This window comes from Rhinolophus sinicus, chromosome 13 (assembly GCF_057876585.1).
Source record: "Rhinolophus sinicus isolate RSI-liver-muscle chromosome 13, RSI-T2T, whole genome shotgun sequence".
Lineage (NCBI taxonomy): Eukaryota > Metazoa > Chordata > Mammalia > Chiroptera > Rhinolophidae > Rhinolophus > Rhinolophus sinicus.
In genome coordinates, this window is record NC_142513.1 from 13,166,560 (window position 1) to 13,191,499 (window position 24,940).

A 24,940-nucleotide genomic window follows, 5' to 3' on the forward strand; every position below is an offset into this window, starting at 1 on the left:
CAAGGAGGGCAGTTAGGAGGCTATTGCGGTCGTTTCTAGTGGCTTGGACACTTGGCAGTGCAGGAAAGATGTATTCTGAAATTATTTTGAAGGTAGAGCTGAAGGGATTTGCTGATGGACGTAGGGTGTGAGAGAAAGACTGGAATTAAGGATGGTTCCAAAGGTTTTAATAAGCTGGGAGGTGGCTGGAAGAGCAGATCTGAGAGGAGAAATTGAGAGTTTGGTTTTGATCTTGTCAAGTCTGAGATGCTTGTGACATATCATGTTGACTTGGTTGAGAATATGACCGAAAACCAGGAGAGAGGTACAGGCTGGAGATACAAATTTAGGAGCCATCAGTATATGGATGTTATTTAAATTATGTGACAGAGGTGGATCACTTAGGAAGCGAATGTAGGTAAAGACTGTCGTTGGACCAAGCTCTGGGACATTCCCAAGGTATAGAGGGCAGGAGGCCGAGGAGGAAACAGCAAACGACTGAGCAGGAGCAGCCAGTGAGGCAGGAGCAGAACCAAGAGAGGAGTCCTAGAAGTCAAGTGGAAACGCATTTCAAGAAGGGGGTTGTCAGTTGACAAGTACTGCAGAGGAGAGTTGAGGGGCACCCACTAGGTGCAGGCACTGGGCATACAAAGATGAGCGAGTGCCAGGCAGGAAGGAGGTGTGCATAAATGGTTTTGGAATGAAGCTAATACTCGCTTCAAACAACTAGTTTGGGGGAGGAGCCAGCGTGTGGGAAGGCACCTAACCCAGCCAGGCATCTTGTCTGGGGAGGTGAATGCTTCTTCAGCTGAGTCTTCAATGCTGAGGAGAATGCAAGTGGATCTCTCTGTGCAGTGCTCTGTTCTGGATTTTCATTCCCTTCCCTCCAGGCTCCCTAGGAAGCAGTCAAGCTTTGAGAAGTTGAGAAGAAGCAGGAAGCAATTGACTGCCCCATCTCACCAAAGAACCATGGAGCAAGAGAAGACCCAGGAAAAGAAGCGAATGGGATAGATACCTTTAAACACAGCTTAAATTCATTCCAAGTTTAGTAAATTCCATTTTGTGGGAATTGGTTTTCCTAAGGAAAATCTGTTGTAATGCACATACGGCCACAAGAGGTCTCCCTTTCCCTAAAACGCACTAGTTTAAAGGGCGGGGCCAAAAGGTGACGGCGGATCAGAAAGCTCAACACCGGGCAGGTAAGGCCAGCAGCAAAATTGGCAACGAATTTACTTAAAATTTTAAGAAATCAAAATGTCCTTTTAGCAATAACATAGTTTATCCATTTAAAAATGAAAAACCACAAGGTAATGTTGAGTAAACACGAATTGGGGAGAGTAAGGAGTGCGTCAGTGTCAAGATACTTAATATTTAGGGTGTTGATTCTCTCTTCCCTCTTTGGTGACTATTTTATTAAGCATGATAGTTTAAAAAGCAACTTATCATGTGAGGATAATATGAATAATAGCTAACATTGATTAGGTGTTTAGTGTGTTCTAAGCCTTTTTACAGTATCGACTCATGTAATGCTCACCTAACCCTATAAGGTAAATACTGTTATCCTTAATACTGATAATCCTTTGAGGGAGGTACTTTTACAGATGAAGAATTTGTGGCTTAGACAATTTAACAATTGGTCCAAGGTCACACAGATTGTGAGGGGGCAGACCTGGGATTTGAACACATATCTACCTCCACTACTATTACCCTCTATAGACTATGGTAAGTAAGCAGATTCATGAATATGGAAATGTTATTAAGAAACCATTTCTTAATTTGAAACCATACAGTGGTTCTTAACCAGGAATGAGAGTCAGAGTCATCTTACGAGCTTTTAAAAAGAATGCAACTGCTCCAGCCTTCCCCCAGGACAGTATAATTCATTAGGTTGGAGGTGGGGCGGGGGTCTGGAATCCGTTTGTGTTTTTCAGTTCTACAGGTGATTCTTCTGTGTATCTGCTGTTGGTAGGAAGCTGTACGGATGAACGGTGGCTAAATTTATGCAGGCGGAACAGCTCATTAGGACACAGCAACCACCCAGACTTAGAACAGGATTATGGTGATTTGCTCGGCATTTAACTACAAAGGGTAGTTGAACTTGGGCAACCCAAACTCCTCTGGTGTCTAGTTGAGATGCTCTTTTCTCTCCCCTTGAGAGCAAAGCTGGAAAGAAACTTGTGATTTGCCAAAGACCTGGGTGAGAAATGGCAAAAGCAGAACTCTCTGGGGGGCAGCATTGAGGTGTTCTTAGCAGTGAACTGTGAAAGCAGGCTGTCGGTCAACCTGGCTGGGTGGTGAGACAAAACCCAAATGATACCGTCTTTATCCACTGCTATTGGCTGCCTGTCAGCTTGGCAAACAGCCAGCAATAGTGAGCTCAGAGACTGGGTGTTGCTACTTGGGGGTGAAACACGGACACAGAAGAGGCTCTTTCAGGCAGAGGGCTGTAAATAAGGAAGGAACCAAGTTTAAGGACTAGGAATCAGCTGGGTGGAAGGGAGAGAACATTTTCTCTCCATTTCTGAAATGAATGAAACTTGTGCAGTGACTTGAAGTAGCCTAAGTCACCATGGGATTTGGGTCAGATAATAAAATAGTCTAATATTCAGAAAGGTCTCCTGCCTTTTTCTTTTTCCTTCCTATTTATTTATTTATTTATTTATTTATTTATTTATTTATTTTTTATTTTTTTAGTGATTTCTATCCTCCCCTCTCCTATTACACACACACACACACACACACACACACACACACACACACACACACTTCCTATTCTTGGTGGCTCCAACCTTTCCTGGAATACTCTATGCTCCTGTTAACCCTGGGTTCAACTGGAATTTTCAGTCACCAGCCCTGGCCACAGCTTCATGTCATGGAGATTGATTTGTCCCTTTCACTGGAGTTTGGTGGGAACCTGAGTGCTGGGAATCCACCCAGCCCCTTCACTCCTGACGCTGCCTCCCAGGCTCTTAGGACACCAGAGAGAAAGAGAGCTTGGAGGGATAATTAGAAAAGAAAAAAAAATCATGATCTTTGAGTATTTCTGCGACGAACTCATGATAACGCAACAGGAAACCCTGTGTCCCAGAGATAGAGGACAGAGTCCTTGCCCTTCAGAGGCGGTATTTACCCTTTAGCGGAGACAAAAATGGAGTGGTCGGTGCCTTTTGCACTAGGTTCTTCTCAGGATTTTCCCAGGGTTCCTGGATGGAGGGAACTTGGGGTTGTGCTTGAGCACTGGACTCAGATTTGCTCTATCTTCCAGACTCTGTTTCCAGAACCTCACCTCTTTTCCTGAGATCCCTCCTGTGCTTTCAAACGCATATGTGAAACCAAGCCTGTTCCTTTCTCTTTGGGTCACCAGATTCCTTTTTGGGGTTGGCAATGTTGCCATAGCCCCAGGACCTGTGAGGGCATGTGAGCAGTGGTGGGGCTGAGATTTGCCCTGGGGGGTTTTAAGTGTGCCAGGACTGGGTGTTCCCCTAGTCCTCCCTCCCCGATTCCTCTACCCCCTCCCTTCCTGCAGACTCAGAGGACCCTGAAGGTGGAAGAGAACGCTTACCCAGGGGAAGGAAAGCCACAAGAATGCCCCCGCTGCCTACACTTCATTCTCAGCTTCCCTGCTTTTCATCCTTCCAGCCACTCCCAGGGTCCGAAGCACTAGCCCAATTTGAAACACCCCTCCCACTTTGAAGGAGGCTGGGCTGGCCAGGGGGTTATTTTGGGAGCAGCTTCTGAGATCCAATGGCCTTGTTAGGGCAACACTGACCTTTCTGTCCGGGGAGGAGGGCAGGATTGGAGAGGGGCGGGGCAGCGGGGAGATCGACAGCCTTACACACCCACGGGGTGGAGGAGAAGGGGGCCAGCGGGCTGCAGGAATTCAGCCTGGGGGGAGGCTGGGACTGTCGTCTAGGAGAATTTCCCCTCTTTGAAACAGACTGGGGACCTTGCCACCCCACCCCTTCACTGTGCTTCTTAAAGGGATCACAGCATTTTTCCTTTGACTCCATGGAAGGCAGACTTGGGACGCTCTGTGGAGACTTTGCATCGTTCCTTCCCACTTCCTTCCCAGCTGGTAGCCTTCCTCTGGCTGACTGACTGAGTGGGGACTTCCCAGGCATGGCACTGACCAGCCGACCCACTTGTGACTTGGCTCTTGGGCTTGGTCAGCCTCTGGTGGCATCTTGCTTTCCCCCTGCTGGGGTGTGGCCGTGGTGAGTGGGGGGCCCTGTCCTGAGCAAGCTTGGAGAGGGTCACTGGCACCCCCCATTGCCTTCTCCCCCCAAGCTGGAGGACAGTGAGGTTGTCAGGGGCTATGATGAGATGAGCGGGGGCCGCTTTGACTTTGATGATGGTGGGGCCTACTGTGGGGGCTGGGAGAACGGAAAGGCCCATGGGCACGGATTGTGCACGGGCCCCAAGGGCCAGGGTGAATACTCGGGCTCCTGGAACTTTGGCTTTGAAGTGGCAGGCGTCTACACCTGGCCCAGTGGAAACACCTTCGAGGGATACTGGAGCCAGGGCAAACGGCATGGGCTGGGCATAGAAACCAAGGGACGCTGGTTCTACAAGGGCGAGTGGACACACGGCTTCAAAGGACGCTATGGAACCCGGCAGAGCAGCAGCAGTGGTGCCAAGTATGAGGGCACTTGGAATAATGGCCTGCAGGACGGCTATGGCACTGAGACCTATGCAGATGGAGGTAAGCCCAGCCTGGGGTCTGCAGAGCTGGGGTAGGGGCCAGCCGGGTGAGGAGCACTGGTGGAGGGAGGAAGGAGCAGGGGGGCCATTGGGTGCAGAATCAGAGGGGCCGGGATGGTATTTGCTGTGTGGCTTCAGGCAAGCTGCTCTACATCTCTCAGTATCCATTTCCTTGTTAGTAGAGGTGGAGCCAATAACAGGGCTGTTGAGAAGATTGGCAGGAGTGCTTATTACAAGGCCTGCCGTATAAATGTCCACTCAACGCACATTTAGTAAGACGTAAGTGCTATGTTTGCATGCGAGGTATACGATCAACTGTGGAATATACTGTAGCTTGTACTCTAGAAGAATTGGGGTTTAGGCTCAAGTTTGCCATGAAAAGTATTTTCAAGCAATAGATCATGAAGTATCCATCCATCCATCCATCCATCCATCCATCCATCCATCCATCCATCCATCCATCCAGGCATCCATCCATCCAGTGCATATTTCTGTGATACGTCCTATTTGCCAGGCATTGTAAAAGGGTTAGATATACAGAGGAATAAGACACAGCCTATGGCATCCAAGATAGGCTTGTAGACAATCAATTATACACAACTAAGTACAGAGTCCTGTGGCAGAAAAGAGAAGAATGCTTTGGGAGAGGTGACATCTGAGCTGGATCTTGATGGGAAAATCGCATTTGTGAGGATGGGAGTGGGAGAGAGGAATGAGTAAAAAGCGCAGAAGCATGAGAGGACTCCGTGGGTTAAGGAAACAGAGAGGAATTTTCTGTGGCGAAATAGCCCCAGGAAGTGGCAGAGCAGATATCACCTCGTCCACTGGGTGTAACTTTGGACAGATCACTTCTCTGGGCCTCAGTTTCCTCACCCATAAAATGGGGTGTTTTTGAATATCAGTACTTCTCAAAATGTGGTTAGTGGACAGGCAGCATCATCTGTCTGCCAGTTAGAAATGTAAATTCAGGAGTTCCCCTTCGACCTTCTAAATCAGAAGCTCTGAGGGTCGGCCCTGACGTCTGTTTTAAGCTGGTCCAGCAATTGTTAACGCATGTCAAAGTTTAAGAAGTATTGCTTTAAATGAGGGGCTTGAAAACTATAGCTAGCAGACCAGACTGGCTTGCTGCCTGTGTTTGCACAGCTTGAGAGCTGAGAACGGTTTTACATTTGAAATGTTTAGGAAAAAAAAAATTTTTGAAAGAAGAACACTAGTTTGTAACACGTGAAAATTGTATGAAAGTCCCTACATAACATCCTTAATTTTGCCTCTTGGCCCCTCAAAGCCTGAAATATTTACTATTCAACTCTACAGGAAAAGTTTGCGGGCTCCTGCTTTAAATGTTCACTCAGGTTCCGTCCAGTTCAGGATAATCCTATGAAGTCTCCCTAACGTGTCCCATTGGGAAGAGGCACTGACGCAGATAACGCAAACCTATGGCTAATTAAAAAACTACATATGTGGCATCAGAGTGCATTCGTAGTGTATTATATTTGTCACTAGTCTGCTCTCTTTATGGCGGAGGGCAGGATGTGGGCAGTCTGGACTGGGCTAGCTGGGGCAGGAAGGGGCACAGTCAGCCCAGGATGGCAGGTTTGCTCAAGTTGTGGCGTTCGGGCATTTAGAGAGTAGCCTCTGGTGCAGGATAGGCTCCTGACTAGGCTGCCAGTTGGGGGGTGTCTGGCGAAGGCTCGCCCTTGAATGTGTCTGGATGTGGATGAGGTGGTGTCTCTGGAGTTTTGGTGGGTGCAGTGGTAGCAACACAGCACTGGCTGGAATTTGGCAGCACTGAGGGCACAGTCTGGTGCCTCACTTTCTAATTTGGTGACCTTGAGCTGTTTGTTGAACCTCTGCAATTCAATTCACCAGATGTTTATGCCCTACACTGTGCTAAGCACTGGGGACAAGCAGACAGCGAGCCTCAGTTTCTCCGGCTATAAGATGGAGATAATCCTTGAGTGCTTGCCAGGCACCAGTGACCTATGCGAAATGGTACACAGTACACGTGGGCCAAATGTTTCCCTCTTCCCTCTCTCCAAACCAAGGTATGTGTGTGTTGGGGCCTGAAGGTGAGGCACAGGGACACACATTTCTGGGAACCTATGGACTGATCTCCCAATATGTCTAAAAGGGGGGAAACCCATTCATTCACTCATTCATTCATTCATTCATTCATTCATTCATTCATTCATTTGACCAATGTTATGTGTCAGTTACCATCCCACAGCAAGTTCCAGGGGCCAGGGCAGTGTGCAAGCACAGTCCTCAGGGAATTCCCTGTCTCATGAAGAAGACAGAAATAAACTGGAAAACAAACTCAATGTAATTTCCAGAAGTTTTGAGTGTTATGAAAAAAGTAGCAGAGAAGAAAGAGGGTGATATTTTTGGGTAGGGTGTTTTGAGAAGCAGGATGGAGAGGATGTGAGAGGGAGTGAAGGCTTCCTTCCGAACGTAAAAGGGATCAAATATATGGTGATGGAAAGAGAACTGACTCTGGGTGGTGAACACACAATGTGACCTATAAATGATGTATTACAGAATTGTACACCTGAAACCTATATAACTATACTAACCATTGGCACCCCAATAAACTTTAATTAAAAAAAAAAACATGACTTCCTTTCAATCAGAGGGAATGGCAATTGCAAAGGCCCTGAGGCAGGACTGGGTTTGGCATGTCTGAGGAACAGCAAGAATGCCAGCGTGACTGAAGGGAGAAGGCTGGGGTTGGCGCTGGAGTCGTGGGCATGGGCCAGATCACGGAGGCTTTGCAGGGCCCTGGGTTTGATCCTAGGTGTGCCCAGGTACCCGGAAGACCTGCTCCTCTGGTTTCTAGAGGCCCAGACTCTTCTGAATGAGACAACCCCACATCCAGGCGGCTTGGAAACCTCACAGAGCCTCTCTCCCAAGCCACACACGAGGTGCAACTCTCCAAAATTAGATATGGCCACTGCTTTGGAAAATCTCTTTAATCAACCTGTCATCAGTTCCCCGAGGGTTTGTTGAGGACCTGCCCTTTGCCCCATTCTGGGTAGCACCGAAGGGAATGTGGACAAATAAGATCCTGTGATTGGAGCGGTTGGGAGTTGGGCAGCCCTGGGTTACGACACCTCCTGCCCCTACCATGTTACTTAACTTCTCAGAGCCTTAGTTTCCTTATCTATAAAATGGATTTATCCTAATCTCTCCTAAGATTTCTCACGGAATAAAGAGGTACTATTGTGGCTCTTATTACTATTACCTATCATTCATTCATTCAATAGATATTTGCTGGGTGATTATTATGAAGCCAGCACAACACACACTACACTGAGTGGCGGTGGTGGGGGGAGAGTATCGACATGAACAGAATGGAAAAGGTCCCTGCTTTCCAGAGACTCTAACACAAAATGGTACTAATAGTGTGTTGGGTGCCAGGCAGGGGAGTGCTATTACGGAGTAAGGGAGCGAGAGGGGGGCAGCTAACCAAACGTAGACATTCAGGGAGGAATAAGTGGCAAGCCGGGCTCTGAAGTAAGGAACGCGCCGGTGACAAGGGTGGAGGACGAGTGCTCCAGGTTGAGAGAACACAGTGTACAAAACCAGGAGGTCCCAAACTTGCTGTCCAGCCGGAGATCAAGCCGCAATTTGCATCTTTTTTTTTTTTCTTCAAAGATTTTATTGGGGAAGGGGAACAGGACTTTATTGGGGAACAGTGTGTACTTCCAGGATATTTTCCAAGTCAAGTTGTTGTCCTTTCAATCTTAGTTGTGGAGGGCACAGCTCAGCTCCAGGTCCAGTTGCTGTTGTTAGTTGCAGGGGGCGCAGCCCACATCCCTTGCAGGAGTTGAACCGGCAACCTTGTGGTTGAGAGGACGCGCTCCAACCAAATGAGCCATCCGGGAGCTCAGCGGCAGCTCAGCTCAAGGTGCTGTGTTCAATCTTAGTTGTAGGGGGCAGAGCCCACCATCCCTTGTAGGAGTTGAACCGGCAACTTGTGGTTGAGAGCCCACTGGCCCATGTGGGAATCAAACCAGCAGCCTTCGGAGTTAGGAGCACAGAGCTCCAACTGCCTGAGCCACTGGGCCAGCCCTGCAATTTGCATCTTATCCCCATTTTTGAGAAGTAGTGATCAAAGGGACAGCGTGTCTCATTTCTTCCACTCCCCAACTTACCTTGCAGTCAAATGTTACAGGTGACTGCTGGCTCTAAACCAAAGAAAACAGCAGTTTTTCAAACTGAAGGTGTTGACCCATTAATAGGTGGTGAAATCAATTTACCTGCATTTTTAAAAAATGAAAGAATAGAATAGAATTAGAATAGAAATTATCAGAGTGTTTCATAAAGAATTAGATATTGTTCCCTGAAACATTTGTTCAGTTGGATATATATATATATATATATAGTGTGTATTAAAACATCTGTGTTTATGTGTGTGTCATGATGTCAAGTGTATTTCTTACTGTAGGTCACGGTCAAAGAAGTTTGAAAATCACTGTTCTAAAGTGACTTGACCTGGCATCTTCATCGAAGCCCCTACCATTCCCACCTCCACAGACCCTCCCTCTCCTCCATGCTTGTCACTTTGGCTGGAGGTTAAGCTCTCCAGTTCTCTTGTGGGAAGGGGAAGATGGCATAGGCCAAGGAACTCAGGCCTCCCAAGCCCTGCTATAAGCCTCTTGGCACCCCTCCCCTGCCTATAGCTCTCATTCCTCCCCTGGCCATATAGAGCCAAGCTGAAAATAGCTGCTGGCTTAAAACTCCAAAGCAGGCGTACTCAGGGCCCTAAGTAGTACTGTGTTGTGTAGCTGACTGGCTGTTCCCACCCCAGAGACCCACAGACTCCAGGACTAGAAGAGCCATTTGTGATTGTTACTTTGCTTTCCGAGGTTCTTGACCTGAAGCTGCAGGCAAGATGTGTGCATAGGTGCATGGACAATCCATGTTTTCCTGGGAGGTGTTTCCTCAGAGAGCCGTCAGAGTCTCAACATAACTGGTGCTCAAACAAGTTCCCCAACCATTGATCTAGTTCAATAATCCCCTTCCCAAAATGTGCAGTGGAAAAACCAGGCCCAAGGTTGACTTTTTTCCATCAAGCTAGTAATAATGATAGTTAACATTTTGTGAGTGTGTACTATGTGCCAGGCGCTGTTTTTGGCATGTGGCACGTGTGTTATTTAAATTTTCACAACAACCTCATCGGGCAGGACTGCTATTATCCCATATTTTATAGAGAGGAAACTGAGACCCTTGTTGAGATCATTTAAGTATTCTCACTCACAGCCCTCTAGCTAATAAGAGGCAGAGATAGAATTTGATAATAATGAGTGATAATTACCTATTTCATATTATAAGTATTTTAATCAATGACAAACAACTATACAAAATAGTTAGGACTGGCTACATAATTTGTGGGACCCAGTGAAAAATGAAAATGTAGGGTCCCTTCTTCAAAGTCATTAAGAATTTCAAGATGGTGACAGAAGAGCAGGAAACCAAGTGCGATACCCTAAGCACAGGGGGCTGTGTGACCGCTCAGGTTGAATGCCCATGAAGCTGGCCTTGACAATAGTCACATGTAAGTGCATCTGTCATTTACTGAGTCTTTACTATGTACCAGGCTCTGCGCTAAGAATCTTACATGGATTGTATTACTTGGCTTCTTAACAACTCAGCCACTACACCAGTGCCTTTCAAATGTTTATGATTGCAACCTACTGAAGATATGTATTTCACATTGTAATTCTGTGCACACACACACACAATATGAAACTGAAACAAATCACCATGAACCAATATTTCCCTTCTATATGCATTACTTGCTATTTTCTCTTTTATTTGATCTTGTAGCAGGAACTATAATTCCGTCTTGTTGAGAGAATTAAATGATACCTTGATATAGGTAAAGCACTCAGAACTAAGTTTGGCCTCTGGTTAGTGCTTTTATTTATTATTACATGCTGGAAAGATGGTACTTTTATATTTAACTATGACAACTGGGTCAAAAGCCCAAGATTCTATGCTCTAAATATGCTCATTTTTTTCTCCTGCCCAAAGCTGATGACTTCAGCCCATTTTAGTCCAATTGACTCTCAACATGGGAACTAAATAATTTGCCAGGGTAGAGAAGTGAGCAATACTTGGTGTCACATTATCTGAGCCTGTGATATGTGTTCCTTGAAGCAACTTAACCTCCATATTTAATTTAATTGCCTCCCAAAGGAATATTTTTCCTGTTGATCTGTTTGTCTATCTTTATGCCCATATCACACTGCCTTGGTTACTGGAGTTTTATAGTAAGTTTTAAACCAGAATAAATCCTCCAATTTTGCTCTTCTTGTTCTAGACTGTTTGGGTTATTCTAGGTCATTTCCATTTCTATATATATTATAAAAGCGGCATGTCGCTTTCTACTGCAAAGCCTGCTGGGAATTTGATTAAAAGTACATTAGATCTAAACATCAATATGGAGAGAATGGACATCTTAACAGCCTTGAGTATTCCAATCCATGAACATGGTACATATCCCTATTTATTTAGGTCTTCTTTAATTTCACTCAGCAATGTTTTGCAGGTTTCAGTGTCTGGTACATCATTTGTTGAATATAATTAACAAGTTTTTTTTTTTTTTACAATATTGTAAATGACATTTTAAATTTCACTTTTCCAATTGTTCATTGCTGGGTCATAGAAATATAATTATTTTCATGTATTGACTTTGAATCCTTTTACCTTCCTAAATTAATTTCTTAGTTCTAGTTGGATTGTTTTGTTTTTCAGATTTAAGAGGAGCATCTTTTAACTTAAAATTTCTTGATTGCTATTAAAAAATCAAAGTCCTAAGAGAGTCTGACAGTGCTGAAGGGAGACACGTGGTACGTAAACACTCGGGGTTTAGAGTAGCCAGATCTGGGTTCAAATCCCAATCGTGTCACTTCTTAACTCCGTGAACGTGGGCATGCCATGTAACCTTTCCAAGCTTCCATTTCCTTTTTTCCATTAGGGATGTGAAAATCTCCCTCAAAATATGGTTGAAACAATAGAATGAGATAATACATAAAAAACACTTAACATAAGGCCTGCCACATAGAACATGCTGGAACATATTCTTTCTGTATTTCTTGCACAGTCTAAAGGGCGCACTAATTCAGGGTGGCCTGAATCATAGCTGTGCTGGTTTAGGGAGAATACGTTAGCACAAAAACTAGCTTTTGATTTTGGAGCAGTTAAGAAGCCAAGATTTTGATTCACTTAGTTCTGACTTGAGTCCTGCCAGCGTAGATGGAACCCATGCCAGGCACGATTCCATTTCAAATGTAGAATCAGCATAATTTAACCTCATCTTAAAAATCTCATGTCCCAGTTCACAGCCAGGGGTCAGAGTGACAGCCGGCTGAGATGATGTCACACCAGCTTCTTGGCATTATCTGGGACCCCAGGGGAGCAGAGCGGACCCTCAAAAAGACAGGAAAGGGGACGTAATTACTCCTTCCTCTCTGCAGCCTTGTTTTCTTGAGGCATGTGTCCAATTGGCCAAGTCCCCCAGACGTGTCCCTGTCCAAGTCCAGTCCTCTGGGATTCATCCAGCTTGCTTGCTTCCAGGGTCTGCTAATTCCGTGTCCCCAGCAGCTGTTCCCTGGACTAGCCCTTGTTGCCACACCCTTATGCGGAATGTCCAGTGTCATTTTCTGAGGGCCTTGGGTGAGAGTGGGGTGTGGGGTGAGGGGGTTGCTTCCTGCCATAGACCGGAGGGTCATCCTTGTTCTCGCCTAGCCTTCCCAAGCCAGAGCCACAGAGCAAGTGCACGGTTAGGTCTGGTCACAAGTGAAGCGTCCAGGACCCCTGCTTGCTCCTGTGTAACTGAGAGACGACGGGTCCTGACCTAGCTGACAAAATCCACAGAGTGCTCCAGGGGCAGTGGGAACTCCAGGACCCCCCACTCTCCAGTAAGCACACTGTGTCTGCAAGTGCCCAAGCACATGGCAGCTGACCACTCTATGGACAGTGTAGAGTTGGGGCCACACACTGAGCCCTGCAGGAAATGCTGTTTGGCATGCACAATGGTTTTTTTTTTATTTCTTCTACTGTTAATTCAATTGGAATCCTTTATGGATGCCATCTTCACAGAGTGACCACATTTCACATCACGGATGGCAGCACAAGCTGACAATATGGGCCCTTGATGGGATGTGCAGGGAAGGACACAGCATCACCTACATAACATTCCTACCAGCAAGGTGTGGAGGGGGGCATTTCATGCAGGGCTTTTAGGACGCTGTAAGAATTTGGCTTCTACTTTGAGAAAAAGGGGGACTATAAAAGTAACGTGGTCTGACTTTGTTTAAAGGGATTCTGTCTTGAGAGACTGTTTGGGGGAGAGGAGGTGGAGCCGAAAAAGGGTAGAGGCAGGGAGACCAATTAGTGAGTTGATGCAGTAATACAGGTGAGAAGCGACAGTGCCTTGGACCACCGTCTCGTCGCAGTAGAGATGGAGAGAAGTGGTTGAACTCTGGATCCACACGTGTTTTGGTGGTAGAGCCGAGAGATTTCTGTGGTTAGATTGGATGGGGGAACAAGAGAAAGAGGAGTCAAGGATGGTTCCAAGGCTTCAGCCACAGAAGGATGGCATTGTCCTAACCCGAGATAGGAGGAGGGTTTGAAGAGGGAAGGTCAGGAGATCAGTGTTGGACATCGTGAGTGAGAGATGCCTGTTAAACATGCCACATGGGCATGAGGGTTGTGCGGACGCCTGCACACTGACAGGGGCCTGAATGACCACTGGGGGGCCTCCTGAACCCCAGACCCTCTCCCCTGATCCCGTTTGTCTTCTCCTGCCACACACCCAATTATTTCTGGTTTCCAAAGCCGCAGGGTTGCTGAGCTGACCCGATGCCTGGCAAAGGGGCTTTCATCCAGGCCACAGGCCCCGGGGCTGTCAGCACCCAGGCCACGTCACCTGGTTAATCCCCTGCTTCTTGTGCGAGCTGTGGGGCTTCATCCGGGGCAGCAGCCTCTGGATGTGGGGGTGGTGGAGCCCTGCAGGCTACGAGGACTTGTCATACGTGGCTGCAACCCGACCCTGCTCCCTGGAGCTGGTCACAAATGCCGCCAGCTCCTCCACTTAGGGTCACCTAGCGTTGATCCTGGGAAACCCGAGACAGTGGAGCTTTGATGGGCGGCAGCATTTGGGAACCACGAGAAGGGAGTTGGTGCCACCTTGCAGGCCAGCCAGAGAGCTAGGCCTTGGGATTATTCTGGGAAAAACAGAGCACAGTCTAAATGCTCACACAGAGGAGACTGTTCAACTCTCTCATGAGATCGTGCCATCAAGTACAAATCCGTGAAAAAGACAGAGGCGGACCCACCTACCCTCATATGGAAAGGAATCTAAGACACTTGGAGAGAACAGAAGCCATTCAACAAATATTTACTGAGTGCTTACTATGCGCTAGGCAGTGTTCTCAGTGACAGGGCACTGTTCTCAGTGGCAGAGTGGGGGACAGCTAACCTTTTGGTCTGTTTATTTGTACAGGCTTGTAAATGAGTAGGAAAAAAAGCCCAGAAAGACTTCAATTGTTAACAGCAATTACCCCTGAGGAGACAGTACACAGTTTTGTTCTTTTTAAATATTCCTCTGCTGTTAGAAATTTTATGCAATGAGCATATGTTTGTAATTTTTTTTAAACAGTGCCCTCCCCCAACACATAAATGACATTTATGTCCAGACATGAGAAGAAACCTTCAGGGTACAAAAAATGTTTGGGGGCTCTAAGCAGAATTCTCCAGAATCTAGGCTCAGATGTCAAATAATCTCCCTTTGTTCCTCCTCATTCTGGGGTATTCAGCTCTTCATGCAAGGCAGGACATCTGTGTTTTAGTCCTAGCTGAGCCTGGCTGTGTGGCCTTGGGCAGGTCCCTCTACCTCTCTGTGCCCTAGCTTCCTCCTCTGTATAATGAGGGCGCTGAACCACACGTACTCCTAAGGGTAAGTCGATTTTCTCTCAGATGTTACACCAGCTAACTGACCGTGGCTGCCTGGAGACGTGGTGAGGGGAGACTGCATGGCCTTATTAAGACTCAACAGCGCGACCAATTAGCAATGTCTGCTGTGGACACAGGGTAAGGAAGAGGTGGCCCAAGTGACAGATTATTTGTTGCCTTGGACTAGATGGTCTCCAGGGTCCACTCCAGCTGTGACCTCCTCAGGGCGGAGATATTCTTACTGTCCCTCTAGTTGAGGTTGTACATGAACGTGTTGCACATTTGAAGGTATTATCAACACGCCAGTCTGTATTAAACATGGGGTGCTGGCACTAGCTCCTAACCAGCTCATGAGAGCCCACTGTTAAATTTTCAGAAATTTTGTGAGCTGGCTGTTCTACTGTTGGTAGTTTGATTGGCCATGATGGGAATATTTCTATGATAGAAACTGACTAACCTTACAAATCAGGGTTGTTTGTTTATTTTCCCAAAAAGCTGTTTTACCACTGTACCACTGAACACTGTGCTAATATGAAATGCCCGCTTTTCCTTCTCACCCAGACTTAGGATGACCAACCATCCTGGTTTGCCTGGGAACGGTCCTGGTTTTAGTATTGAAAGCCCCACATCACAGAAAACCCTTCCAGCTCAGGCAAATTGGGATAACTGGTCACCCTGCAGTCCTTTCCCATGAAGGGAAGGGAGCCAGCATTTGTTGAGAGTCTGAGATCTCTGCTACATAACCTATGTGCTACTCACAGCAAATCTGCAGAGTAAACTTGCTAAGTTTACATTGTTCAGCAGCGACAGATTCAAAGAGAACTTGTCCAAGACCATGTACTTGTTCATTCATTTGACAGTATTTGCCGAATGTCAGTCATCACACTGATTGCTGGAGATGCTGCAGTGAATTCTGGAGCATGAATTCTAATAGCAGAGACCAGCCCTGGACAGTGATTTCATTACAAGAGGAGATAAATAATGTGAAGGGAAAGTAGCAGAGTTTATGAGCTGATAACAGGGGAACCTAGTCTGGTCGGGTAGTCAGAGGAGGCTTCCTTAAGGAAGCGACGTTGAGGGTAAGATCTGAAGGGTGAATAGGGGTTAACAGAGTGACAGGAGAGCCACACTCTTCCAGGCAAAAGGCACATTAAATGCAAAGCCTTGGAGGTGGGAATGGAGTCTGTTGTGTGCAAGAAAAGCCTGCGGTGCACAGACTGAGAGAGGAAGTGGGATAGGAGAGGCTGGAGAGCTGGCAGGCCCAGGTCATGAGGGTTTCGTGACCACAGTGAGGAGTTGGAACTTCCTCCTATGGAAGATGCTGCAGGACACTCTCAGACCAGGATCCTCGTCCCCTTAGCTGCTGGGAGAGTTGACTGCTGATGGCTCATAGCTGGGCATTACCTTCTGTCCAAGGGAGGTGCCTCACTCTGTGGGCAGCCCGTAGCTAATGATACAGGAGTACAAAGACCTGGCCTCTTGGTTTGATGTTTGACATCTTTGAAGGGCCACCTCCAGAGATCCCCATGGGATCAGCTGAGGCCTCGGTTGCAACTGTTTAACTTCTTCCACCATCAAATCCTACTTCCTTCTTTCCAGGGGTTCACTCCGAGAGCACTCCTTTGCTCCCCAAATCACTCACCTGCGATCTCAGTGTCAGGATATGTTTCCTAGGGACCAAGACAATCCTCCCTCATGGCACTGGGAAGCCATTGCAGAGTTTTAAGTGGGGTAACTGGATCATATTTGCATCTTACAACGGAGGTGATTCTGGTGGCAGTGAAGGGTGGATTGCATTGGGGGAGGCGGGAGACCAGGGGAGGTGCTGTTGGAGTCAACCAGGGAGGACTGGTGTGGCCTGGACTGGAAGGATGGGTGGAGATAAAGAGGCTGGGGAATTTCAGGGACACTCAGAATCAGGTCTATCTGTTCCCATTATTCTTTATTGCCTCTAAAGAGGTCTCAGGCTTGACTTGCTTTCTCTGGGACACTGGGTCCACAGTCTTTATCAAGATGGGTTAGAGCCAAGCTGGGATGGGCCCCCTATACTCAAGAGTGTATGAATGTCCATGACGCGGGCAGGCATGTCCCCCACAATGGCATTCCTGGTTTACCTGGTCAGGTTTTGGTGTGCCTGGACAGCAGCCACTGCTCCCTAGACTCTCTGGTGCCCCCTCCCCTACCTGCCATGCTCCATGTTAAGCCCTGTCTGAAATCTGTTGATGATGCTTCCTTGGTCTTGCCCAATGGTTTGTGCTAACATCTGAGACGATGTGAGAGGACATGGAGAAGGACCAGGGATGGCTGTTAGACAAAATAGGCAAGATACAGACCAAGATAGCAGCCATAGGAGGTAGGAAGTGAGGAGTGTCGCAAGCAATGAGAGCTTGGAGGAAGGTTGGTGGCCTGGGGAGGTTTCCTGAAGGAGGTGGCTTTGCAACTGGGTTCTGGCAGATTTGGGAAGACAAAGCTGAGAAGGCAAATTGGGTCCAGGTCAGGAAGACACTGGCCTGTCAGGTAAGGACTTTAACAGGCAGTGGGGACTCCTGGAGAGGGGCTCGTCCTGATGGCCTTCTCACCATCTCTGTTCAGTCCTCTAGGGACACTGACATTTGGACCTCGGACAGTTTCCTAGAAATAGGCAGGTGTTACTGGCCAGAAGGGGGGTGTTCTCAGTGTCCATTCTCTATTTGGAGACAGAGTCCCTGGTCTGGCCCAGAGGTCTCTTCTCTGTCTCACAGTGGACACTGGATCTCCCAGACTTCCCTTGGGTTTCTGAAATGGTCATGCTTTCTTCAGAGCTGAGCTTTGGGTGAGGACTTCTGAAGCTTTAACTTGTAAAGGACATCCTCAGATTCTTAGCAGTACAGAGGAGAATGTGTCGGGACATGTGTGAGTAACTGCCAACAACTGCTATCCTTGTGTGATTATGAGCAAGTCATTTAAATTCTTAGTATCAATTTTTTCAACTGTGAAATTAGAATGATAATACCTGTATCTGTCAGGATTTTTTTTTTTTTTTTGTCTGCAGGTAACAGAAAACCCTAACTCCAAATGATTTAAACCAGCACTTTCCATAGAAATATAATGTGGGCTACATATGTAATTTTAAAATTTCTAGTAGCCACATTAGAAAAGGTGAAATTAATTTTTATATTTTATTTATTACCTTATCCAAAATATTATAATTTCTACATGTAATCAATATGTAATTATTAGTGAGCTATTTTACGTTCTTTTTTGTACTAATTCTTTGCAATTTGGTGCTTAATAACCATAGTCTAGGGGCTACCCTACGGAACAGCACAGACTTGAACAATAAGGATATTTATGATTTTACATAAACAAGAATCCAGAAGTAGGGCAGTCTCAGAATTGGTTAATTTGGAGGTTCAACAACATCAACAAGGACCCAGGTTCTCACCACCTTTTTGCTCTGCCATCCATGGAATGTCAGTCTTGTTCTCAGCTAGTTCACCTCATGGTGCCAAGGGGGCTGCCATAGCTCCCGGGGTCATCCTCACATGCAAGAACACCCAGCCACAGATGAAAGTATGTTTCTCTGCATGTTGGTCTATATATGAACTAAGAACTCTTCCCTGCCTCCCTGGCCCCACCTCTCCAGCTGACTTCCCCTCAGGTCTTGATGCCAGATTTCATCACATGCTCATATCTGATCCAATCATTGGCAAGATGGATAGTTCTGAATGTCTGGTTTGGAGCATCATGATTTAACCCTGGATTGGGAAATTTTCTCTGAGTCGCATGGGGGAGGACTGGACCTTGGAATAGAACTGAGGTTCTATCAGCCAAGAAGAACAGAACTGCTGTTGGGTAACACACAGTATCCACACAATACCTGCTTCCCTGACCTCCCAGGTTAACTGATGGAGTTTCTCATTGTTTGTCTTGCATTCTTATAAGGTATACTCTACAACTTCCAGTTTCTGTTGGTTTCTTTAAAGTGGAGTGAGAAGTCAAAGACACTTGCAGAAAAATCTGAGTGTAGGAAATGTCTAGATTTTTATAATTTTGTTCCCAGTCTTTTATAGTTATTCATGCTAAATTTGAGGGCAATTTCTATGGAAATCCTTTGTGGAAATCCAAAAGCACTCAGTTTGTTTTTAGAGAAATAAACCTTCTTTTTCATAGTCGTCTGGTTTAGCTAATAACTATTCATACATCACGTAATATCAGTAATGAGCACAAGTGAAGTAAACAGATTTAGGGACAGTCTTAAATAAACATACAACTCCACATGTGGGTACAGAGCATGGGACTTGCTAGAAAATGGTCTGCCTGCCAGGTCCATCAGGGGGCTAAGGACATCAGTTAACAGGTTTTACAGAAGACACCGGAGCACGTTGGTTAATTGGAAGTCAGTGGAGAGGTTTTATAACTCTCACTCCAGGTCGCATATTAGAATCATCTGAGGTGCTTAAAAAATCTCCAGTATTCCCTTCAATAAAGTCATAATCTCTGGCCTGGAGTATGGATTTTGTATTATAGATGTGGCTTCTAGAAACTACTCTGTCATGTGTGTTTAGGGGTGTGGAGGCAGGTCTCCCTGATAAATAGATCCCCAAATTTTCTTCCTCCCAAGGCTGGAAGCCATGAGGCCTCCCTGAGTCAGGGGGGTGACCAAACCAGTGAAAGCTGGGCCTTTCCAGGTACAAGCAAGCAAGCCGACCGAGGCAGAAAACTGAAGCTGGTCTCATTCTCTCCCTCTGAGTTCTCTCTGTCCTTCCTGGCTCCTTTTCATCTTTCCAGCCAATCCTTTCTAGGCCAGCTTTTCTGAACAAAGACTCTGATCTGTCAAAAAGCTAGTCTTTATTGAGCACTTACTGTGAGCCAGCCGCCTCACATAAAGTTCACTTAGTCATTGATTAACCAACCCTCCCCACTCCACTGCCACCCAAGACCTGGCCCATCATCTCTCTGGAGCACTGCTGTGGCTGCCTGACATTTATTTTTGTGATGGCTGATTAAATCTAGTCTACCCCTGGCGCTAGACTCCAGGCCCCTGAGGGCAGGGACCATGTTATTTATTTATCACTGTATCCCCAGCACCTAGCACCAAGATTGCAGGATCCACGGCAAACACTTGCTGAGTACAAAGGAATGAATGAACAACCATACGAAGTAGCTCTCATCACCTCCATTTTACAGAAGGACAAACTGAGGTTTAGTGGGCTTAACTAATTTATGCCTGTTTTAGAACTATGCAGTATCAGAGTGAAGGTTAAAACCCAGGTTATCCTATACTAAACCAGAAGGGCAACTGTAGGGAGAAGGCGATATTCAGATTTTATGACATTTAGGAGCCTGGTCAGAGGGACGGGGCTGTATTTGCACGGTTATGACCCTCACCAGCCTTTTACAAGTATCCCAGTAACCCCCAGCGTTGGAGCTGCTAAACATGCTTGGCAACCAGTGCCAATCACTACTGAGCATGTACCCTGTACTGAGTCATGAGGGAAATGAGAAGAGGTGGTTTCTGCCCCTGGAAGAACGTAGGGTATCCGTCAGAAGATATAGGTCCATCAGATGTTTACCAAGGACTTCCTCTGGCCCGGCAACTGTGCTAGATGCTGGGACCATCTAGGAATAACTAGACATGGCTTCCTCCCTCTTAGAAGCTAGACTCTGGTAAGAAAGACTTATGGTGATCAAATGGTTATAATGATCTAATTGCAAATGGGAAAAGTATCAAGAAGAAGTACAACGTGACATGACATCATGTGACAGTACTCAGGACGTAGAGTTCGAGAAATCTTCCCGGGTGAAGTCCCATTTAAGCTAAAGCTTGAACTATCAATAGAAGTTGGCCAGGGAAGAAAGGGAGGAGAAGAGCAGGTGAAGAAGAGGAAGGGAAGCGTGTGCAAAGGCCCTGAGGTGAGAAGGCAAATGTGACTGGAGAGCTATTCGAAGTAAGTCAGGAGAGGTGGGAATGAGCAGCCCACGCCAGGCCTTGAAGGCTGCTGAGAATCTTGCTCCTCACCCCAGGGCAGTGGAAAACCCTGCAGTGTATACAAGGCCAAGTGAGGGGGCCAGCCCAAAGGGTATCAGGAGGCACTTCCACAAAGGGCCTCTCTCAGCCAGATGGCTGCGGACTGGGTTCTCCTTCTCTCCCCTTCAAATGCCTTCTTCCTATCCGCAGGGAGTACTACCCTGTCTTAGAGAGGGTCAGGCTGGGGACGGCCCCCAAACTTGGCTTTTCCCCTTTCCCAGGGCCCTGTCACTCCCAGCCTCCCCTGGGTGTCTGCCTCCTGCCATTCACTTATAAGTTTCCTAATATAGCCTGGCCATTTCCTTCCCAACTGGTGGTCAAGAGCTGTTCTCCTGTTGCAATCTGTTTTTTGTGGGCTTAAAGGGACCATGTCAGCCCATCTCATATCCAATTTAAGCTAAAGGAAGGATTAATTTCACAAACTTGTCCAATCTAGAGACTAGGTATCTTCTTTCTTTCCTCCAGTTTTCCATCTTCTCTGCTCTATTTTTGTTCACTTTCCCTTTTCATATTATATTTTTCTTCTTTCCTCTGAGACAAGTGGAAGGAGCAAAGCTAGACATGAATGTGAGTTTTGGTGCTGGTGTATTTATTACCTCTGTCATCTTGGGGGAATCTTTTTTTTTTTAATTTTTATTGGGGAATATTGGGGAACAGTGTGTTTTGCCATCAGCTCCAAGTCAAGTCGTTGTTTTCAATCTAGTTGTGGAGGGCACAGCTCACTGGCCCATGTGGGAATCGAACCGGCCACCTTGGTGTTATGAGCGCTGCACTCTAACCAACGGCCGCCCCCTAGGTGAATCTTATAGGAACCATTACATACCTGTCTGGTCATTTTCACAGAGCTGTTTTCAGATCGATAGAGCAGAAAGGAGAGAATAAACAGTTATGGAATGCATTCATTCATTCAACAAATGTTTGTTGAGTACACAACGATATAGCAGTGAACAAAAAAAAAATGAATCCTTGCCTTTATGGAACTTACATTCCAGTGAGAAAGATGGTCAATAAACAAAAGAAAAAGCAAAATATATATTACATTAGATATGCTATGAGGAAAAAAAGCAAATAAGGGAGACACAAAACCTCAGGTGGGGATTATAATTTTAAATAGGGTGGTCAGGGAGGCTTCACTGAGGTGACTTTAGAGTAAAGGCTTAGAAATGGTGAGGGAGTGGGCCAGGCAGCTATCTGCAGGAAGAGTGAACAGCCAATGCGAAGGCCCTGAGGCAGGACAGTGATTAGTGTGGGGGAGGGACAGCAAGGGGGCCTTTGTGGCCAGAGTGGAGTGAGGGCAAGGAAAGAATTGGAGGAAGCGAGGATGGAGGAGTGATGGGGATGAGATCAGTCAGGGCCTTGTGAGTCACTAAGGACCTCAGCTTTTCCTCTGAGTGAGAAGAGACACAGCAGTGTCAGGATCTGATTTGCTATATTTGTACAGAATCCCTCTGGTGGGTGTGTCAAGAATAGTTGGAAGAGGTCAAGGGCAGAAGGGGGAGACCAGTGTAGTAGCCGTTACGAAAATCCTGGTGAGAAATCATGGTGGCTCAGACGACCATCTAGTAGCATCGGGGATGGTGAGAAGTGGCTGGATTCTAGATTCAGCTGGAAAGTAGATCTGATGGGATTTCCCGATGGATACCTGCAGGAAGCTGTGCTGGGTGGTTTATTGTTTCCCCGTTAAAAGTTTATTTACAATTTATTTATTTATCAAATCAACTTTATTGAGGTATAATTTCCATGCAGTACAATGCATTGTAAGTGTACAGTCCTGACAAGCGTATACCTGTGTAACCACGAGCACAATCAAGATATTAGAACATTTCCATCTACTCCAAAAGTTCCGTGTGCCCTGTCACAGTGGATCCCTCCCACCCCTAGCCCCTGGGAACCGCAGATCTGCTTTCTGTCACTACAGGTTAGTTCTTTCTAGACTTTCATGCAATTGGAATCATACAGTTTGTATGTACAGTGTGTACTCTTTTGTCTCTGGCCTCATTCACTGAGCATTTTTTGAGATCCACCCATGTTGTGTATATGAGCAGTTTGCTACATTTTATTGATGGCAGGTATTCCATTGAGTGGTTGCCCAAAGTTTGTTTACCAGCTGGTGGACATTTGGGTTGCTTCCTGTTTTGTTTGTTTGTTTGTTTGTTTTTGCTGTTGTTGTCTCTTTTTTAACCTTCCTGAAAACCCTAGAAAGCAAGTATTATTTTTGTATTTTCCAAATGAGGAAATTAAGAATCAGAAGTGAGGTTGTCCAAGGTTCCCCAGCTTAGGTGACAAACTCGTTTGTCTCTGACTGCACATTTCTTTCTGTCTTCGCGCCTCCCACACAATGTGACCACAAATGAATGAGCTTGGAAAGTGGAACATATTAGTTTTCCATCTGTCCATCTCCTTAGTGTTTCATCCTTTGTACCACATTCTCATTGCTCATTTTTTCTGCCACACAATCTCATTTTCCCACTTCCTGGGTTTAAGTCAAGCCTCAGTTCAAATCCCAGTTCTGCTCCTTTTTCACTGTGTGACTTTGGGTAGGTGACATAACCTCTCTGAACATCAATCCCCCTGGGAGATGGGGATCATATTTGCATCTTCCTCTACTAGTTCGTGCCCAGTTCTCTCCCATCTCTTTGTCTCTCTCCATTTCTCTCTGGCCTTTTCATAGCTGATATTCCATGACTGTTGTTTTGTGGCTGGTCACTGGAGGGAGGTGAGCCCTGATGTCCCCTTTACCCACAGCTGCTCCTATCTGCTGTACAGAGGGGAAGGAAGCACCAGGCCCCCCCTCAACAAAGTAAAGCAGACTTTCTGGCGGTGAGGCCTAAGGGATCTGTATTTTATGTTTAGATCTTCTAATGTGGCAGCCAGGATTGAGAACCATGGGCTCAGGGGTGAGCTTTAGGCATCAGAAAGACTTGGGTTTGTATCCTGCTTTCCTGGTCAAGTCCCCTAACCTCTCAGACCATCAACTTCCTCTCTTGTAAATGAGCATCGTAGGGGACCCCCGCTCAGAAGACTGTTGAGAGGTTTAAGTGAGCCCTTGGCACTCTACATCATCCTTGACAGGGCTCTTCATGGTGAAAAGGCTGGAGTGGGGGCCTGAGCTGGAACAGCCTGTGCTGGGAGGCACCAGGCAGTGTGGAGTCACGTGGACGCACTGTCCTTTGCCTCCAGAGTCACAGTGCCCCCGTTTCTACAAGTCCTATGTCTCAAAGTTAGGCCAAATCTTAGTGAACTTCACATCCAACATATCATTGGCCATTGGGCCAATGGAGGCCTTAAGGAGGGAAGAGAGTTGCTCAGAGTCAAACAATGAGATGGAGTTTCTGTACAGGTTCAGCGAATCACTCAGCAAATATTTGTGGAGCATCTCTATGTGCCAGGCACTGTTCCAGATGCTGGGGAGACATCGGAGAACAAAACAGGACAGATCCCTGACCTCATGGAGCTTCCATTCTAGCAGAGAGAAAGGCAATATATAGGATAAATACATCATATGGTATGTTAGAGAGAAGGTGATAAACGCTATGGAAAAAAGCAAAAGTAAATGAGGGCTGTCTGGGTGCTTGTGGGGATGCAGGCAGCTTGCAGTTTTAAATAGGGTGGTCAGGATAGGGCTCAATGAGCAAAGACAGGTTGGTTACCTGGAGGAAAAGAGTTCCAGGCAGAGGGAACAGCCTGTGCAAAGGCCTGATTGAGCTCAGGAGTCCCTTACCTGGCCAGCTGTTTCAGTGACCTAGCCATCCTGAGTAGGGTTTGTTGAGAGAAGGCCATTTGGGTGTTGTTGTTGTTGTTGTTGTTGTTGTTTGGTTAACCAGGGGAAGGGATCATCAGCGTGTGTTCAAAACAAAGGCTATCGGTTTCTCCCCTCAATTCAAATGAACATTGTGTCAGACACTGTTCTCTATACTGGAGAAGTGAAGGTGAGAGCAGAGAACTGGCTGCCCAGGAGAGAAAGACCAAGGAGCTGGAAGAGGTGTCTGTGGGGGGAGGGGACATGAGTTGCCGGTGGCTGTATAACATCTGGAGGGGGGCATATCCATCTCCGAGCTGATGTGTGGAGGGCAGGGGAAGAGGTTGAGGGTATATTTACGGGGAAGGTTTTGGACGGAGCCCTGGGGAGCACAGCACATTAGATTGGGGGTGAGCTATGAAGATGTTTTGTCAGCTTTGTATCAGTTTGTTCACACAATTCAGGTGGCCTCACACACTAGCACAACTTCGTAAAATCACAATATCACACACATATCTTTTCTTCCAGAGTTTTTCAGATATTAGCTTATT

The 24,940-nt window shown here is 46.5% G+C and overlaps 1 protein-coding gene across 1 annotated transcript in view; it reads left to right on the forward strand.

Annotated features, from left to right (window-relative positions):
- Positions 1–3,725: 3,725 nt before the first annotated feature.
- JPH2 (junctophilin 2) overlaps positions 3,726–24,940 on the forward strand; it is a 60,877-nt gene continuing 39,662 nt past the window's right edge. Inside the window, exon 1 of the mRNA XM_019748720.3 lies at positions 3,726–4,681. Within this exon, the coding sequence (XP_019604279.3) occupies positions 4,303–4,681 (379 nt within the window). The 5' untranslated portion in view covers positions 3,726–4,302. The remainder of the gene's footprint in view (positions 4,682–24,940) is intronic.